The 19,172-nt window shown below is 35.0% G+C and overlaps 1 protein-coding gene across 2 annotated transcripts in view; it reads left to right on the top strand.

The window, feature by feature from the left end:
* Positions 1-19,172, top strand: part of LOC143203478 (uncharacterized) — a 310,987-nt gene that overhangs the window by 202,864 nt on the left and 88,951 nt on the right. For both annotated transcript variants that reach the window (XM_076415653.1, XM_076415652.1), the window contains exon 4: positions 15,545-15,665. In XM_076415653.1, coding sequence (XP_076271768.1) covers positions 15,545-15,665 — 121 coding nt within the window. The remainder of the gene's footprint in view (positions 1-15,544; positions 15,666-19,172) is intronic.

Raw genomic sequence — 19,172 nt, 5'->3', positions numbered from 1 at the left:
GGTAGTGATATTCCGATACATCTGGTACTTATGAATCAAGGAGCAATGTTTGAAGTTTTATTTATTATTTTACCTCTAATTTTGGTTCCTATAATTCTTTTACAACAAAAGGAAGATGCTTGGCGACTGTATATGATATTGTCGGAGATTGTATTCCTTGGAATAGAAAGAATCTAACAGTGCCGAACCTATTCATACCCGTTTCCTATTCAAGACAACGAAGTCCCCTCTTTTGTTTAAATCTATTATTATTATATAATCCCTCTCGTCCGTTAGTCCTTTCGTCCCATTCATCTGAGAATCGTCAACAGCGAAAGCACCTGAAACTACATCAAATTAACGTAGCCACTAAAAAAGCACGGCACGGGTACGGCTTCATCGTCGTCTTGTTTTCCGGAATGTTAAACGGTCATTTCGGACACTCGAGCGACTCCATTCTGTGTACGGATTAATTAAAGACCAACGCAGATCTTTAGGCTGCCTCTGTGGGGCGCACATTCTAATTTTACGAATGAGAGATTGCGGAATCGGGAACGTTTCGCAACGTAGGAGAGCTATTTCGCAACAATGGCGGCCACGCAGATTTAACAATCGACAAAGGTGGTGGGGGTGGGGTATGATCGAAATTATTTAGTCGTGCCGACATGTTCAAAAAGCGATTACTTCGGGTGAATGTTTGTTGTGGCGTTGTGTGAATAGAATCTATTTCAAATTAATAATAAATGGAGTATCGATCGAACATAAACTCTATTTAACTAAAAGGGTAATATTTTTTGAATAAATATTCTTATAGTACAGAGGAAGGAGCAAATAATACACACCTGACACTTGGTGCTGAATCACCATTTGCTTTTAATACAGTTGCAATATTTACGGAATACATTACTAGAGCATCTTAATAGTTTTCAACGGAATGTTGAATGAATTCTTGTACAAAAATAACTGTCAGTTGCTTCAATGATGTAGGATAATGTTGATGATGTAATATTGTCTTAGCCATGTTTGATGATATACTGATGGTCTTCAACCCAATGCTGAACCTTTTTGGCTGTGCGTATATGCGCATTTTAAACTTGAAATAACAGGTCAATTGAAAAGTCCCCAGCCTGACACATAGATGGCGCTACGAGAATTAAATCCATTTGTTTTTTAGTTAGCGCTAACCCTAAAAAAGATGCGTGTATAAATTTGACAGCTGTCGGATCATTGGTATGTGAATTATAGCATTTTGAGCGAAGCAACTTTTGTTATTGTGAAAAAAATTGATAAAAAGGAATTTCGCGTGTTGATAAAATATTGCTTTTTGAAGGAAAAAGATGTAGTTGAAGCAAAATAGGCTTGATGTCGAGTTTCCGGACGCTGCACCAGGAAAATCAACCATCAAGGATTGGTATGCCAAGTTTAGACGTGCTCAAATGAGCACCGAAGACGGTGCACAGTGGACGCCCAGAAGAGCTACATCATATCATTCACGAATATTTGGGTATGAGAAAGCTCTGTGCAAAGTGGGTGCCGTCTGAGCTCACTTTTGATCAAAAACAACGACGAGTTTATGATTTGGAGCAGCGTAATTAAGCCGAGTTTTTACGTCGATATGTGACAATGGATGAAACATGGCTCCTTCCAGCGAAGTTTTGCATCGATAATCATTCCGAGATATTTAGCGTTGTTCCTATGTGGAATGATAGTGCTATTTAATATTATTGGTGCTTGTACGGTCTGTTTATAGGTGAACTGCACATGTACAGATTTATTTTTATTAATTCTTATTTTCCCAGCTTGTGTCCAATTAGTTATATTGTCACTTGCCTGATGTAATTTTCGGGAGGCTTCTTCACTATTGTCTCCGACAGCTATAATCGCAGTATCATCAGCAAATGTAGCCATCGTTTTTATTTATTTAATATGTTAAATTGTTATTGTATATTTTTTTATCAAATTTTATATAAAAAATACTTTTTATGCAGGTTCACCTGATTCATCTCCATAAGACAAAACCGTCTCGCATCATATGCCTATTGGGTGTTCTTGATATTCACAATTTAACGAACAATCAATCTTTAACAGAATTTTCCCTTACAGTAGCACATAGATAAACCGTGACACAACAAATCTCAGTCTCATTACATTTTTCTCGAAATATCAATTCGAACAAACTCTACATATAGAAACTATCGCTCCTTCTCCGGTTTTTCGTAAATCTTCAATCCGGAGGGTCAGCGGTGCAGGGTTAGAATTAACAGATATCTTAATATATTTCTTTAGAAACTCAGTCCGAATAGTTACAAATTAAACGAACAATAATATCACACGTCGTTCAGTTTCCTAATTTTCATTCTTCTTAATTCTTTCATTCTCAAACTCCAATAACCAACATCACCACGTCTCGGCGCAAATAACAAGCAGTCTCAGCTGTTTATTCTCCACTCCCCAATGTCTTATAGTTTTTCAAGAGCCATTATGGTCTCGGTCTCGATCATTGCCCTTCAAGTGTTCGTATGCAAAGCTTCAGTAACCAAAGTCAAGTGTCTCGGCTCAAACAAGCAGACAATATCGGTCTCGGTTGTTATTTTTCCTATCCTAAACGCCTTGCGACCCTTGCCAATTTCTCCATATTCATGACCACCTCAGGATATCACCATGGTATAACGACTTTAGCCTTTATGTTCCCTTTCAGACTTCTGCATCTATTTTTACTTGTCTCTGAATCTTCAATACTCGTCATCTGAATATACAAGAAATTTTACTTTCTGTTCTCATCGTAACGTCGCTTCTGTTTCATTAATATGTAAAGTCGTCTATCGTCTCAGTATAACATACTCACTATTTTCTCATTATATCGTCGATTTTGTCTATTATATCGTCGAACACAAACATAGTTCTGTAACTCTGGTTTCTCTGCTCGCCAAATTCACTGTATTCGCCATATCCTCGTAAGGTCTTTGCGGTAAAATCACTTCCATAATCGTCGATTATCAATTAACACTATCATAGTTATCTTCCATGTACAGCTTCTTCTTTCAGTACTCAATGAATAATCGCACAACCATCTTGAGCGTAATTTATTTGCAAGATATATTTTTGTTTCTTGGTAAATAAAATACAAATGTTCAACAAAACATTATAGTGGTCAATATCTTGATGGTTTCCAAGAGTCTCTCGAAGGGTATATTGTTGACGTAATTGATGGCCGAATGTTATTGTAATCACTGTTGTAATACCTTGTATATTATCAAGATAGCGACCATTATAATGTTTTGTTGACCGTTTGTATTTTATTTATCAAGAAATAAAAGTATTTCTTACATTTCTTTCTTTTATTTGACGCCCTGGCTTTAAAATTAGCCCGACATATGTAAAGATTAAGTATTTCCATTGTCATAATACATATTTTAAATATGTTTTTGATATGGTAATATTAAAATGTGATAAATTGATGGTAGGTACCAATTCTCCAATACTCTCTGAATCAGCATCGTAAATAAAGTTACTGAAAATGATTTTCTATCGTTGTGCAACGTAATACATGTAAAACCATGACTGAACTAAACTCTGACGTCATCATCCGCTATCGGCAGTTGATTGATTGTTTAATAACGACAGTCGAACCCAAAGGAAAAACCGCCATTACTGGATAATTTCGAACGGACGTCGCAACAAATCCTGTCCCCGTGGCTTTGTTGTCGCCCGTCTGTTTATCTTTGCCATAATGGTTGACGTACTGGCTGGGCCCTTCGATGCTGCTGTGATCCGCTTTGTGTGTCGCAGCCCGCGGTGTGCAGCTTGTCGTCGCCGCATAACAAAGTGAGATCAAAACATCGCGAGCTCTAGCCGGACGGCTATGCGGCGCAGCTGCCAACAAAAGACAAACGGCTTTTGTTCTGTCGAAATGATTATTCAACTGTTTTATTCAATGCGTAATGCGATATTTCCGAGGTGTATTTAATTAATGACAAAGCGCGATGTTGGCGAAATTTGCGGGAAAAGGTGGACGAACTAACTGCTGGTGCTTTGTCCGGAATATACTGCAACTAACGAAATATATAATAACGGCTATGTGATTTAATTTTAAGTATAAGAGAGATGCTTTTTCGTTCATATTTTATTGATATTTTTTCCTTAAAACTGCAGTCTTAATTTTAGGCCTAGAGCGTGAAATAAAAATTATTTTTAGCCAAAATAATATAAGCAATTTAACATCTTAAATACATAGAAAATAGAGATCAAAAGAAATTATGTAACAAGTATTTTCACGATAAATGAAAACATAAATAAAGCAAATCTAGGTGTAGAAGAGGTAGAGTGACAGTTCTGAAAACATACTAAACACATACACGAGCAGCCAAGAGATCGGTGATTATTACGATAAATACTTCTAATATTAGGTAAATTAATAATGGATGGTATTGTTAATAACAATAGCAGTGGCATGAGGATGAGGAAGCAATTCGAAGCCCAATTCATGGATTTCTGCCATCGTTTTCAAATGCGACTGTTTGTCGGCGATTTCGTCTTTCAAACGGTCCAATAATGCTATGTAATAGTCGCTGTTGATGGTCGTTTCTTTTTCGAGGCATTCAATGAAAATTATTCCATGCGCATCTCAAAATACAGACGCCATAACCTTGCCAGCCGACTGTTGCGTTTTCCCATGTTTTGGAGCGGGTTCATCGTGTGCAGTCCACTCGAATAATTGTCGATTGGACTTCGGAGTGAAATGATGGAGCCATGTTGCATCCATTATCATATATCGACGCAAAAACTCACTCAAAATAAACCCTTATTGTGCTTGATCATCTTCAAACACTGCTCCAAATCGTCAACTCGTCGTTATTTTTGATTAAAAGTGAACTCGCGCGGAACCCACTTTGCACAGAGCTTTCACTTGACCCAAATATTCGTGAATGATATGATGTACGCGTTCAGTTGGTATCTTTAGAGTGTCTGCTATTTAATTAAATTTCAATTTACGGTGGTTCAAAATCATTTTGTGGATTTTTAAAAATACTTTCGTCGTTAACAGTCTCTTTTGGGCGTCCACTGCATTCACGGTTTTCGGTGCTCATTACACCACATCTAAACTTAGCATACCAAACCTTGATGGTTGATTTTCTAGGGGCTGTGTCCGGAAACTGGTATTTTTATCAACACCCGAAATTCCTTTTTATCCATTTTCCGACAGCTCTCAAATTTATCCACACATCTTTTAAGGGTTAGAGCTAACTAATAAACATATGGATTTAATTCTAGTAACGCGTCTATGTGTCAAACCGGGGACTTTTCAATTGACTTTGCCAGCTTATAATCTAACACTAACGATAATGGACGTGGAATGAAATAAAGGGAAACTAACGCGCGAGATCCTGTCGCTAAGGTTAGCAGACCTCGATGATATTAAACTAAAATATCAAATAAATAAATACACAATATTCTTGCTATTGTGCACTGTCTTCTCCAGCTCCAGTTATGATGAACGTACAATGCGCACAGGGGAAAAATCAAAAGGCCAGTTTAATGATTCAAATTATCCGTATTAAATATCAGTAACTTTGGCCACTTTGGGGTTAGTTGTGTTGTTGAATAATGATTGGTGTAACCCCAATACGGAATATATTGTCATAAAATATAATCTAACGAAATCAATTAACTTAAATAACATCTAGATGGTAATAAACTTCATTAACTATAGCAAAAAAGGATCCAATTTTTACGGTGGAGACAAAAATGTATCTACCAGTACCAAACCAATCAATATCATCAATGTTCGAATAATATGTCTACGTAAAATTTGATACTGAACTCCAAACAGGTTATATTAATCTTTGCCTGCACGCTGCCATATTACGCAAAAAGAAGTAGAAATTTCCACAGAACGGTGTTTGAAATGAGAAGAACAAAAGAGGGAAACGACACCAGCAAAAAAAAACAAGGCCGGACCGTATTTTTAAAAACAGGCCTTCCCGGTAAAAGTTAAAGTGGGCATTTACAAGTTGATACGCAAAGAGTGGATGGAAAAAATCTCCTGTACCATCGTTTTGTTGACGCGGGAACAATGGCAATCGACAGCCCCACGTTCTCCTTCCCTCCACTTTTCCGGTCTCCCCCTTTTTTATCTTCGACAAAGGGTAATTAGGCCTTTCTAATTAAGCCTGCGTTATTTTCAGTCCGGTGTTGTTTTTTTTTCAATCTTTGATCATCGGGCTTCAACGAGACGACGCCTGAAGGGGCACCGTCATTATTTTTGAGTCTTTGGAAGACTGTTTTAGTACTCGGTCGGGAGATAGGCATTCGTAATTCAGATATAAGTTGGTTTTGGATGCATTTTTATTCATTCTTGAGTCAGATGTGGGACGTGGTTATAATTTTTTATTAGTGTTATTTTTAAAAATCTTTTTTTGATTTTAAAGAATGTTTTTCTTATTATAATAGTTCATCTATCTTTCTTCTTAAGAGATTACCCAAAAATATAAGCAACCTTTGTGGACATGCACGTATCGATAACATAATATCGTCTGTATATGTTTGGTATTTTTATTTATATGATAGTTTAAAGCCACTTTGTGCTCCATTATTTATCATTGCACCATATTTTAAAATCATAATTAAAGAAGATATATTGCCTATTTAATGATTCCATTAGGCATGAGTATATACAGGGTATGGACAAAATAATATTAACACCTTACTTATACTCAATATTTATTTACTAATAATGTATCACCATTTGTCTTTAGAGCAGCTACAATTTTTCGCGGAATAGATCCGAAGATTGTATAAATAGTTTCTAATAAAACAGCCAATGCACGTCACCAAAATTTATAATGCAACGTTACCGCACCAAATTTAATTTTTCATTTATTTGGACTCTGACAACAAAATATTAATGTAAATAAAATAATGAAAAAAAAAACAAAGTTAAGAAATATAATTTACATTAACATTATAATTCATGTAATGCATATTTATTTAAGGTCTTAAATTACAGTTAATTTAATAGATACAGTAGTTAACATATGACAACGGTGTGGATCAGTACCAACACAAATAAAATTTTATAGACCGATTTGGTTACATATTTGTACGCACCATTCCTCATTCTGTCTCTCTTTAACTAGATTAATGCTAATTAGTAAAATGAGAAAGAAATATGCTCGGAGTTTAAGAGGTATTTTACGTTTTTATAAACTTAATTCGGCTATACGTTAGATGGTGTTGATGCCATGCGTTAGCTGTTTTATTGGAAGGATTATAGCTGCTTAATAAAAACAAAATAATTATTTTTATGTGAATTTTAATTATATATTAATTAATAAATATAGGCAATATTTACATGGAAGTTTTAACAATTCAATATTCAGCTCTGATCTGTAGTAACTGTTTGAGGCAAGAAATCCTAACGTCAACTGGTCAATTCTTGGTAAATGTATGATATTTCCCTTGATGAGTAGAACAAAATCGATTTTATAAGTCTACAAAATATGAAATATACGATGGATATAAAATTGAAGCCCTCCAATAAGTTCGAACATTTTAGAAAAGGATTACGTCAACTATTTCTGATTGGTGTTTAAATTAATATCGCAGATTTTTATGATATGTGTTTTCGATTCTACTACAGTCATTATAGGTTTGTTGGCCTATAAATTAATTTAAAAGGATTTTTTTTTGAATTTGAAGCTTTATTATGAAAATTCGGTACTATTTATCACTACATAGTATAAAACAAAGTCGCCTTTTCTGTCCCTATATCCCTATGTGCGCGTAAATCTTTAAAACTACGCAACGGATTTTGATGCGGTTTTTTTCAAAACGGCATTAATCCTTATCGAATTAAGTACCTTGAATACAGTGTCCAATTAATATAGATCAATATGGTTCCTTACAGCATGTAAATTAAACAAATATTTTCGGAGATATTACAAATTTAAAATTTGCGTTTAAAAATGTGTAATGTAATAAAAATTGTATGAATTTAGATATTCCAAAGATAGCAGGAAATCTTCATAGTAAGTATAGGGGAAGAGGAATTGTTTTACTCCAAATTTAATGCGTGCAGGCCAAGGGCAGTAATGAATGAACCAAAAATACTGGATCGATTTTAATCATGTTTTCATTGAGTGACATAGGCATATATATTTTATGCCCGTGCAAAGTCGGAGCGGGCCGCTATGTTTTTATATACAACGTTCATATTTTTTCTGTAGTGTATTTAATTTAGTATCAGCATTGCACCCGTGCGAAGCCGGGGCGGGTCGCTAGTTTTATACAAAGTATTGTCCATCGATAGCCCCTACTTTTTCCTATCTTTTAGGAAATGTATGGATTATATCTTGAAAGAATGATGTATCTTCTTAGGTTATCCATGAATCGATTAATTTTTTGGTATCTTCGTAAGAACTGAAGCGCTGCTCAGACAGGTCTCAACTCATGTGTTGGAACATAAAAAGAATAGAAGGGAAAAAATCTGGACTACAGCGAATAGGTTAGTATTTCCTATTTTAAAGTTTCCAACTGTGTTTTCACCGGTTTTGCAACATGTGGTTGAGCGTTGGCTAATATTCCGGCTGGTTTTCACTTAGTGCTCGTGTCAAACGTATCAATTGTGATCGATAGTGATTCCCATGATCAGGTTTTAGTGGCTTAGCTTTAGATTTGATGATTTTCATTTTTATTGTCGTAATGGAATCACTTATCATCACCAATAACATTACGATGCAAAAAACCTTTCCGATTCTGCCATTGAAGCAGTATTTTACATATGCCATTTCCATTACTCTTAAATCGGATTCATATAGTACAAAATATCCAATATTTTGGGCCATTTCCACGTTCTTCACGTAGTTGGAAATAGGTTGTTGTATTACTCTCAACAATTCTGCATATTCGTCTTCTATTTTACGTGGATCATGATCGAATAATACCTTTAAATCCTCGTCCTCAAATTTGTTTTCTGCCTTCAGGAAGGCTCTTTGCCTTCGGTGTCAAATTCACCACATTTAAAGCGCCGGAATTTACATTAAGATGTTAGAATCGATTGGGCATGGTTGCGATCAGTTTCGCATATCATTTTATGACCACCAGCCGCCTTTTTCAGATTTAATAAAACTTTCCGCAAATACGATTTACGCAGTACAATTTCAGACATATTCAACGCACTGAAAAAATGCTTTGTTCACACTTCGATGAAATAGCACATACTGAAAAGTGAAGACTGTCAGCGAAGTTTCACCATGAAGTTCGTTACAAATGTACCCGATGCGATTTTGTAGGAATATTTTTCAATTGCGTGTGTGTATTGACTTCTTTGTTTGAACACTTATTACCGTTTTTGTGAAGGGAATTTGGACAGGAACAGAAAACAATGATTGATTTAAAATTCGTTTATTTCGAATATTGGTCGAATTCGAAGGTCGATATTGAAAGATGTGCGGGATATTAGGTTAACTAGTGCCAATCTCCTAACGTTGCCAACATTAGTAGCCAGCGTGGATATGTTTGTGGTGACCTAAAGGGTTGTAGCAGTCAAATGCAGCTACAAGTTAATACACATTTTTTGTTGGTGCCTTTTAACCAAAATATTACACCCACTGTATAGATCACATTTTTCCATTTCGGGATGATATCTGAATTACTCAGATTGAGAGATACTTCGTTAAAAATGAAATAAACTCATCCTTCTGCTTTTTATCAATGTAGAAATGAAAATGTTGGCTCGGAGAAGGAAAAAAAACGCGACGATTTCTCTTTCGTCGCTTAATATATTCGACTCGATAGCAATCTGTTCTAGAGGGGACCTAGATCCAGATTGGTTGTTAAGACGGCGGGGGCACGTTAAATTCGTATCCTGGAGAGGTTATCAAAATTCCTGCTGGGCCGTAAACGTCGTCGCCGCGCATTGCCGTATAATTTTTCGCTGGATGTTCGCAAATCGATTTAACCGAATGAAATATACACTGTGGGAATGATTTTTATTCGCTTGTGGGAATTTTCCGGGTACGGGTCTCCACCCCTTTCTCTTCTCCGAGGAGCCGTAATTTATTGTTCGGGAATTTAATAGCCTTGTCTAGCTGGCGGCGTAGTTTTTCACTGTTTTTCGTCCACGATGCAAATTATCAGTTTGGCGGGTCACGGTGTCGTTGTTTCCGTTTTATTAATTGTGTTTGTGCTTCTCGCGCTTTCCTTAAAGCAAATTTTTATCTGTCAGTAACAAAAGTTGTCAATAAAGTCCGAAAATTTGGATTAAAAATAGACCCTTGATTTTAGATAAACTAATGCGGCTTTCAACTTTATTTTGGAGGTAAAATAAATACGCCCTGCGGTTTTCACGAACTTTACAACGACATTTTGACAATTGACAACATATCGTTCTTAGACTGAACCCTGGTAATTTGTGCAATAGAGTGGGAACTAAGTTAATATTATTAGAAATAAAGTAAAAGTTAATTCAGTTAAGTTTTAATATTATACAGAATTAGAACAAGAGTATGTTAGGAACGAATATTGAGGCAAGCTGAGAACAAACAAGCATGGGTCAAAACAATTGATTAGAATATCGTAAAACATGCTAATAACAGGTCATTTAAAAAGTCCCCGGCCTGACACATAGATGGCGCTACTAGAATGAAATCGACATGTTTTTTAGTTAGCCTTAACCCTCGAAGAATGTGTGTATAAATTTGGCAGCTGTCGCTTCGCTCGTTGATAAAATATTGCTTTTTGAAGGGATAAAATACAGTTGAAGCAAGTTTTTGGCTTGATTCCGAGTTTCCGGGCACTGCCCCAGGAAAGTCAACCATCAAGGTTTGGTATGCTAAGATTAGACGTGGTGAAATGAGCACCGAAGACGGTGAACGCAGTGGACGCTCAAAAGAGGTTGTTACCGACGAAAACATTAAAAAATCGACAAAATGATCTTGAATTACCGTAAATTGAAATTGAATGAAATAGCACATACACTAAAGATATCAAATGAAGGTCTACATCATATCATTCACGAATATTTGGGTATGAGAAAGGTCTGTGCAAAGTGGGTGCCGCGCGAGCTCATTTTTGACCAAAAACAACGACGAGTTGATGATTCGGAGCAGTGTTTGAAGATGATCAAGCGTAATAAACCCGAGTTTTTGCGTCGATATGTAATAATAGATGAAACATGGCTCCATCATTTCACTCCGAAGTCCAATCGACAGTCATCCAAGTGGCTGCATACGATCAACCCCCTTCAAAGCGCGGCAAAACGCAACAGTCGCCTGGCAAGGTTATGGCATCTGTATTTTGATATTGACTACCTTGAAAAAGGAAGGACCGTCAATAGCGACTATTACATAGCATTATTGGATCGTTTAGAGGACAAAATCGCTGAAAAACGGACGCATTTAAAGAAAAAGAAAGTGCTGCTTCACCAAGACAATGCACCGAGTCAAAAATCCATGAATTGGGCTTCGAATTGCTTCCTCATCCACCGTATTCTCCAGATCTGACCCCGAACGACTATTTCCTGTTCTCAGATCTAAAAAGAATGCTCTGAAACCAGACTGCAATGCAACTGAGGCCTATTTTGAAGCAAAGGACAAATCATACTACAAAAATGGTATCGAAAAGTTGAAGGATTGCTATAATCAGTGTATCAGCCTTGGGAATTATGTTGAATAAAAAAAAACCTAATTTTGCCATAAAAATGTGTTTTACTATGGGTAGACTTACACAGAACCGTCCATATGTTTGGAAACAATATGGTAATTAAAAAAGCAACTATATGTTAAGATGGATAAGTTGTAACTTAAATTTCAAATCTCAGTCAAACCTTAGGCTAAATCGAAATTTTTTTTGGCCTCGTCAGAATGGACATCCTTATTATTTAATTGTTATTTCTTCAGGAATTTTTTGCGTTATTTTCATTAACTTATATACCTCTTTACTTATATAAATTGATGATTGTAGTCGCTGAACAGAATGTCTGAGATATAAATTAGTAAAATTGTGAATTATGTCTTATAAATTGATCGTCTTTATAATTTCTGCATTTTTGTATCTTTATGACGGTATCTTGGGTGTCCCAGGCATATTTTTAGATAGCTTTGTTTATTCAGTTTTTCAATCAGTTATAATCATATGGCTGGGCTTATTATTACTAGCGCATCTTCTGAACTTCTGAAGCCCGTCTACCTATTAATCGGCGCACAAAAACAATTGTCTTAGATCTGACGAAAATAATCCATCGACAGAATTTTTTTTTCTAGTTTCTTAAGAGTATGTTCTATGAGGCATACTTTTTGATCAGTAGACTGTAAAGCTCTCTTTCAAGTTGTTTCTGAAATAAGATTTTCACTAGTTTTAATTTGGAGTTTCGAGTTTGAAGGTGCAGTCAAACATCGATTATGCTTCGACAACCTCAACAAACTTACCGTCCTGCTTTCTCGTAGATTTCCGTTTCTGGCACATCAATATTTCTTTCGCTATTGATATCTCGAGTATCTCCAGCAACTTTTCAGGAAAAAGTATAAAGAGTATAATGTACAACTTTGCATGGTACTCCGACCTTTTCTGCAATTTGGTGACTCTGCTGTTCAAGAAAAATATGTTTTCATTTTGCCATTGTATACGTTTATAAACTGTTGTAACTATACATGAACGTCACAAAGTACACTGAAGTCTAAATGAATACTTCTTGTAATTGTAATCCTATTTTCTTAAAAATTAAACCTTACTCAATATGAGACAACAATAATAAAACAAGGAATTCTTGGTGGTATAGTAACATTTGTTGTCATAAACACGCTTGCCAATCTTTTTTCAAAATAAGGTACAGTTGATAAAAAACTAGAAATGTTCGTTTGTTCTCAGTTTGAGACCTGAGCAATTTGTCTGTCCCTTCATAAAACATATTTGTAATTTTACGCGTGTGTGAGGGACACGAAGCGTCAATATTTCCATAATATTTAGAATACGACAAGGAAACTCTTCCAATGACGTTTCATTTATGTCGAGGTATAGCAATCCTGCGGACCAGCGAAGATGTTGATGAATTATCATTTAGGAATATGACAGTGTTTGGTAGCAATATGCTAAATATAGTAAGAACTTCATCATTGAGGATGTGTCGTACTGACAAAAGCTGGATAAATAGTTAGTATAGCGGCCATATATTTAAACATATTATTTTCTTAGTTTAGCAGCCTTTACACTTGTTTTATGGTTTGAACACGTGCTTATTAGTAAATGCAAGCCTTTTAAATCATTTATTATTCCTCTTGACGTATAATTCCTCAAAATGTTTGGAGGTGTTGTTGGGTCATGTTAAAAACTTCAAACCATATTTTATTATTAAACCTTTATTAACGGCAAAGGTGGAATAACGAATAAACAAACCGTTATCTGCAGCGACTTTTTAGCCCAGTGCAAAGGTACAAGTATTTCTCCCTAATCTTGACCGTCCGTCGCCCCCATCGTAACCGACACCGAAAAAAGGGAAACACCGTTAATGGAAAGAAAACCTCAGACGTATTCCACATACATCCGGGGAAAATATATCAGGCTTTTCCGCCGGTCGATTTTTTGAGCTGCGCCCAACTGCAAGATAAGTAGGAAAAATCGCGCGGCAATTTTCCTAATCTAATCTGTAAGGGAAAGCGGTTTTCCCGGCGCCTTTTTTCCGCCGGGCGGCGTTCATCCTCCCCCTCGCCCACCAACGTCGTCCCGTTTCCTCTCGCATGCAGGGCGTTCGCTAATGAAATTGTTTTCGGCCATTTTTCTGGCGGAAAAAGGACAGCGCAGCTTGTCGCTGCGAAGCCACTATCGCCATAGTGAATTATAACGGGCGAACCGGGTACTTACAAAGAGATTTTTTAGGTTTATTTTTTTTGGACGAACTGAAAATTCTTTGATTAAAAGCCTCCATCAAACGGGGAAGATATACGACCGTAATCTTTTTTTTTCACGGAATAATACTACGAAATACTATTATATATTAGGTGCACAAATAAGTTTTTTTTTAAATTTTAAATCGTTAGCTATTACTTTTTGTTATCGTTATATTCTTAAAGAAGGAAGATACTCATCTTCTTTGTTCTATTTTGTATACCAGGTATATATTAGTGTTGGGAACTCTCGACTGAAATTGACTCTCGTCTGTTTAGTAATTGCCTACTTTTTACTATCGATTGTTTCAATCGCTATTTCTGGTTCAACTGATTTTACTACTTTTTATCAGTGACTGTTTCAGCCGACTGTTTTCTATAGCTCTTTTCTGTACGACTGATTAATGCTTACCCCAATTTATGCTTACATAGATTTGTATGTAATATATGTAGTTTTACGATTTTTTAGGTAGTTTGCTTGTAAATACAGTTCTATTGTATTGTCTATGGTTATTATAGTATATTAATTAAAAATAGCAACTAGGCTGTATAGTATAAGATTATGTTTCTGAGTTGATTACTCATTAGTCAGTTGGCTTATGGGGTTACTTTAGAATAAACATTTGACAAATTCCATTTGTTTTGCCATAGTTTAAAAACTTAATTCTTTAAGAATACGCTCTTAAGAGGTTCTTTTCAGTATTTAAATTATCTCCGGAGATATTTGTATTAGTGAAGCGGTATCTAAAACCGAAACTTTAAAGACCTTTTTCTCGAAGTTTTCCTGAACCAGTTTACTTGAAATTTGGTGTGAGCTTTTCCTATACATTCTTCTATCACATAAATATAAAAAGATCCAAAATATCCTAAAGGTCCATATAAATAATACTTGATAAAAAGCACAACCATACTTATTAATACAATAAATCGTAATTCTATATTCACCCACCGTATATTATCCAAAAAATGACGAAATATTATTAAAGATGTTCATAAAGAACACTTATGAATAAGTACCGCATTTAATATAAACAAAACAAACCAAAAGACCTCCCAAAATGGCAGATAATGGCATCGCATGTCAGAGATAATTTTTTCCTCTCGATACGCAGAGCTCTGTTTGTCTGGCCGCGCGTTTCTTATGCGTATTCCCATTCAGGCGATGTCCCGCAGGACAATAAAATGCCGTAATTACGCGGAAAAGAGGTCGTGTCTTTGCGGGCGTCAAGCGAAAAAATATTACGGCACATATTTCATCTTGGACGGTCCCTTTTTTCGGGAGTGATCCTTTGAACCACCTGGATATATTTTTTTAGATTTATTTTTTCGCCGCCGCCACGGTCCCCCCTCGTCCCGCTCGCCGACGGTGGTTTTTGTTGCCATTTTCGGTGGTATTTATTTTTTTAGCCCGCAGAAAACAAACATTAAAACAAAAGGGGATCATTTTTCTGCTGCTACTCGAGTAATTATATTCATTTATTTAGATACAATGGAAATGTTGCATATATATATATATATATATATATATATATATATATATATATATATATATAAACAAAATTTTGATATTGATAATATGATAAACTAATATATTAAATAGTTTTATACTGAGGTCAAAGTAAAAAATGCAACTCTTTTTCTTCAATAGTTTATGGTTTAACAATTTTGTAACTCTTGTTTTGTTTCAGATGTTTCATCACCTTCGTGTATATTAGTAAAGTACTCTCGATGGCAGGATATCCAGAACACTGATCTGGGCATATCATGGACCCCACTGGATTTCGCCCAAATGTTTATAAGCAGAATGCGGTAAGAGCTTATTAAATACCATATTACTGTTAATATATAGTAAATTAGTAAATAATTTGGCGTATAAGAAGAATCTTTTGAAACAAAGAAGTACAGGTTGTTGCTCAAGCACAATGATTGTTTTTCGTATACCGAGAATAGAAATAAGAATTATTCACACACCGTTTTTATTTCTTATCGAGTATTAATATAATGTACATTCGATGAATAATTATACTTTTGCATGTGTTGTGTACTTTGTTTAAAAATATATTCGTATTTTCAATATACATAAACACACATTTTGAACGAAACCTTTTTACCTTTTTAAAATATAACTTAACTGAATTCGTCTTAGATTTATTTAGGTTATATTGTAACCATTTTTTAACAACTTGTAATCTCTTCTTTTAATGTTCAGATGTTGAACATTGGACGAGGTTTATTTCATAAAAGCTAACACGTATAACCAATTATTCAACTTGGTTTTTATAACAAGTCAACTGAAAAGTCCCCGATCTGGCACATAGATGGCGCTACTAGAATTAAATCCATATGTCTTTTAGTTAACCCTAACCCTCAAAAGATGCGTGTATAAATTTAACAGCAGCACAGTGTTTGAGTGAAGCAACTTTTGTTATTTTTTAAAAAATGGATAAAAAGAAATTTTGCGATAAAATATTGCTTTTTGAAGGGAAAAACACAGTTGAAGTAAGAATTTGCCTTGACGCTGAGTTTCTGGACACTGTCCTAAGAAATTCAAGCATTAAGGATTGCTATGCTAAGATTAGACGTGGTGACATGAGCAGCGAAGACGGTGAACGCAGTGGACGAAAACGTTAAAAAAACCACAAAATGATTTTGAATGACCGTACATTGAAATTGAATAAAATAGCAGGCACTCTAAAGATATCAATTGAACCTGTACATCATATCATTCACGAATATATGAGTATGACAAAGCTCTGTGCAAGCTCGAGCTCACTTTTGACCAAAAACAACGACGAGTTGATGATTCTGAGCAGTGTTTGAACACAATCAAGCGTAATAAACCCGAGTTTTTGCGTCGATATGTGACAATGCATGAAACATGGCTCCGTAATTTCACTCTGAAGTCCAATCGACAGTCATCCGAATGGACTGCACACGATGGGATTCTAATTGCTTCCTCATCGACCGCGTTCTTCAAATCTGGCCTCCAGCGACTACTTCCTGTCGTCAGATCTCAAAGTAATGCTCGCTGGGATGAAATTTTCGTCGAATGAAGAGGTGATCGCCGAAACTGAGACCTATTTTAGAGCTAAAATGGTATCGAACATTTGGAGGGTCGCTATCGTATCGTCTATCATATAACACTTGAAAGGATTTATGTTGAATAAAAAAGCTAATTTTGCCAAAAAAGTTTGTTTTACTATAGTAGACCGGGGACTTTCTAATTGACCTGTTATGTTATTTTTTTTCTTCTTGTTTTCCACAAAATTTATGAAAAATTTTTCGACAGGAAACTTATTCCTCGATATTTTTTGCTATTGATATTGTTATTGATAATGTTCACTATTTGATTTTCTTCTTTTCTATGATGATGGTACTAATTATCGCCAGGTTTGGGTAAGCAGATTATGAAGCCATGTCGTTCTAGATGTAAAATGCGATTAGGTGCTAGAAGAGTATGAGGGAGTTGATAAAATGTTGCCAAATTCATTAATATCTACTTCAAAATGGTTAAAAGGAATGCTCTATCTCACCTGCTGTTTTCAGAACATATTGTTGCTTCAATTTTTTGTTTGTTCTGATTAATGATACACGGCCTAGCCGAGGAATACTTCACTTCGCATTGATAGTCAGGGAAATGCATTGTTTCAATACATTGCACGATTAGTACACCAACGGATAAACCAGAGTCATGTAACATTAAAATGACTATTTATACATGAAATTTATAGTGAAACCTGGAGCGTAAAGTAAAATAAACTGTGTAAAAATACATGAAATTTAAATTTTCTGTATATCTTTTCTAATTAAAAATAAAACATCAAGAATAAAATTAAAAAATCATTGGAGATTTTCAGCTTAAATATGAGAGAATATAACGCCATGTAATCATTCAAAGTTCCCTACAAACTTTCCGGTTTTATACTCACTTTAGCGGCGTTAATTAAAAAACCACCGGAATAATCATAATTTCTTCAAAATACGAGAGACTAAACTGCAATCTTGTTGTTGCTGACCGCGCAGAGAGTCGGTAATAGAGGAAACTTTCCACCAACTAACTAACTACCGTCGAGAAGTTTTACAACGAGAACCTGTGGAGTTCTTACAAATAGATCCCATTAATCTGTGAAGTAACGAAATTAACTGTTAAAAATAGTATTCCGACAGAACAAATTAGCGTTGTCATGGTACAGGGGATATATCTTAGTTAGTCTTACTGTAAAACTAATTCTTGGTTGATAACTGCAAAACTTATTAGCGAATTAAAAAATAGAAGTTTTAGGAAACTATTCACAATATTACAAACATTTATATCATAACTAGCGTTGGGAACTATCGACTGAAAACAATTGAAACAGTCAATAGTCAAAAAACTAGCGACTGAAAATAGTAATTACTTACTATTTTATATAATTAATTACTATTTTTAGTCGCTAGTTTTTTGACTATTGACTGTTTCGATTGTTTTCAGTCGATACAAATGCGATCAAATGTACGGTTCGACTGTTTTTTTCGTGATGTCGACGAAGATGTACTAATCCTTTCCTATATAAATTGTGAGAGAGAAAAGAACGGAGATAATTGCTTGGGGAAGTTAATTTTATATGTGGTTATATTTTCCAATGATAGTATAAGCGAGACGGAGATGTATACATTCCATCACGAACTAACTTTAAAAAAGACAAGGAAAAAATAATTTCTGAATAATATTATAATAATAATACATAACATGTAATTCATAATTTAATTTTGTAGAATTACTAGAATTACTATTATATTTGAATGTTCTATAGATCTGTAAAAAGGAATGGAATTTTTCTATGGAATGGAATAATCTACTAGTTCATTCAACTGATTTTTAACGTTCTGGTCTTCCGTCCTAGCCGCGACCTTGAAAGTAATGCGCCGAATTTACGCTTATATAGATTTATATGTAATATATGTAGTTTTATGCTTTTTTTTGTAGTTTGCTTGTGAATGACTATAATTTGTAAATTAATATAGCGGCATTTTGGAACGCTAGTTTTAAAAAATTAAATTGTAAATGATAAACAGTAAGGTATTTTTGACTGGCATAATAGATAATATTCTGGACTGGTATAATAGGTAATACTTTTTTGATAAACTTTCACGATTTTTGTCCAAGCCTCTTGTTTGTCGAAACTTTTTTCTTGAAATCTTGAAAACTAAAATTAGGTTCCAAGGGTTGCAGAAATTGCATAGATCCAAGAGATTTAAAGAATTTTTCTTTTCTTTTTTAAAGTTATCACGAGAATGAATATATATACATATATATATACTCTGTCTCGTTTATAC

The sequence above is a fragment of the Rhynchophorus ferrugineus genome, unplaced genomic scaffold (genome assembly GCF_030347505.1).
Source record: "Rhynchophorus ferrugineus isolate W39M unplaced genomic scaffold, kcgeb_rfMv2 rfM10, whole genome shotgun sequence".
Taxonomy (NCBI): Eukaryota; Metazoa; Arthropoda; class Insecta; order Coleoptera; family Curculionidae; genus Rhynchophorus; species Rhynchophorus ferrugineus.
Note: the sequence above shows the minus strand (reverse complement) of the source record. Positions and strands in the feature narration are given on the sequence as shown.